The 1,191-nt window shown below is 53.8% G+C and overlaps 1 protein-coding gene across 1 annotated transcript; it reads right to left on the bottom strand.

The window, feature by feature from the left end:
- Positions 1-33: 33 nt before the first annotated feature.
- Pmar_PMAR009117 (endoplasmic reticulum oxidoreductin, putative) lies at positions 34-1,074 on the bottom strand (the record flags this gene model as incomplete). The annotated part of the gene is made up of 1 exon (XM_002784765.1): positions 34-1,074. The coding sequence occupies one exon, from the start codon at positions 1,072-1,074 to the stop codon at positions 34-36; it is 1,041 nt and encodes a 346-aa protein (XP_002784811.1).
- Positions 1,075-1,191: the final 117 nt, after the last annotated feature.

Here is a 1,191-nt window from a genome sequence, read left to right on the forward strand (position 1 = left end):
CGAGGTACAAGTTTGTGAGTCGACCCACCTCCATCAGGCCATGGGAAACTTATGCACAGTGTTCACCAGAGCGACGACTTCATCTCGAGAGAGGGCCGAGGGCAGCAGAGACACGTCCGGGGTGAGCAGGACCTTCAAGGCTGTACCCAAGCCCAGCAGAGTGACCTTCGAGTGTAGGCGACAACGACGGCATCGGACACAGTTGGTCAAAGCAGTGATATTCTGGAAGACCGACTTGAACTGCTCCGCTAGCTGGCGTCTATCCGCCCTGTCCACTGGGAAGAGACTGTCCTCATCGAAGCCCTGGAAAACAGGCGTACAGAGCTTCATCTCAGAGGCGTCCAGCAGATGCTTCATCAGCATTTGAGTATTCTCGTCATCGACCGGTTCACCAGTGGAGTACTCCCAATTGTAGAGGACAGGTTTGGCCTTGTGCAGGGCCCTCAAGGTGACCAAATAAGCAAAGTTGAGGTTCTTCAGCCACTCTGGATGCTTGCCCACTGTAGCCATAAACTTCTCGTTATTCGGCTTCCACGCAACTTCCCCCTTTTTGGGTGGATAGTAGTTGGCCAAGACCTGTATAGTGACAGCCTCGTGCATGCCCGAGAGCAGTCGTTGCAGTACACGCTCCTCATAACAGTAGCCATCAGTGCCTAAGCCTCGACCTATGCTCACACAGTTCTCGGCATCGACGGCCTCCCATATGTGAGAACCATTATAGCCAGTATTGTGCTCGGGGTTCAACAGTAGGTTAACGTAGTCAAGCTTGTCGCTGGCCCTAGGGGGACGACAAATATCGAACCAGAAGTCCGGCTTGATACTCTCGTCATCATCTAGGTCATCCAAGTCGTCCTCAAATTCGTCCTCGATCACATTGGACTCAGATTCACTGATGAAGGGGTTAACCTCATTGCCGCTGGGTTCAATACTACACAGTGAAGGACCACCAGAAGCTGCAGGGCTCAGCGAGGTGTCAAACCCGAAAGCAGCTCCAGCGCCTCCCGGAGGGGTCGACCCACACATAACTTCGTCTTTGTTGGCGTCTCCCCAAGTGAAGGCGCAGTCTTCATCCATAGCTACCCGGACCAAACGGAAGTACGTAGTGTTAGCCAACTCCTCGAGTATGGAATGGAGCTGTGCCGAGTTGGCCCGCTGCACTGCCTCAACCTCACACTTGGTACCGTCAACCTG

This window comes from Perkinsus marinus, assembly GCF_000006405.1.
Source record: "Perkinsus marinus ATCC 50983 genomic scaffold scf_1104296934632, whole genome shotgun sequence".
Taxonomy (NCBI): domain Eukaryota; phylum Perkinsozoa; order Perkinsida; family Perkinsidae; genus Perkinsus; species Perkinsus marinus.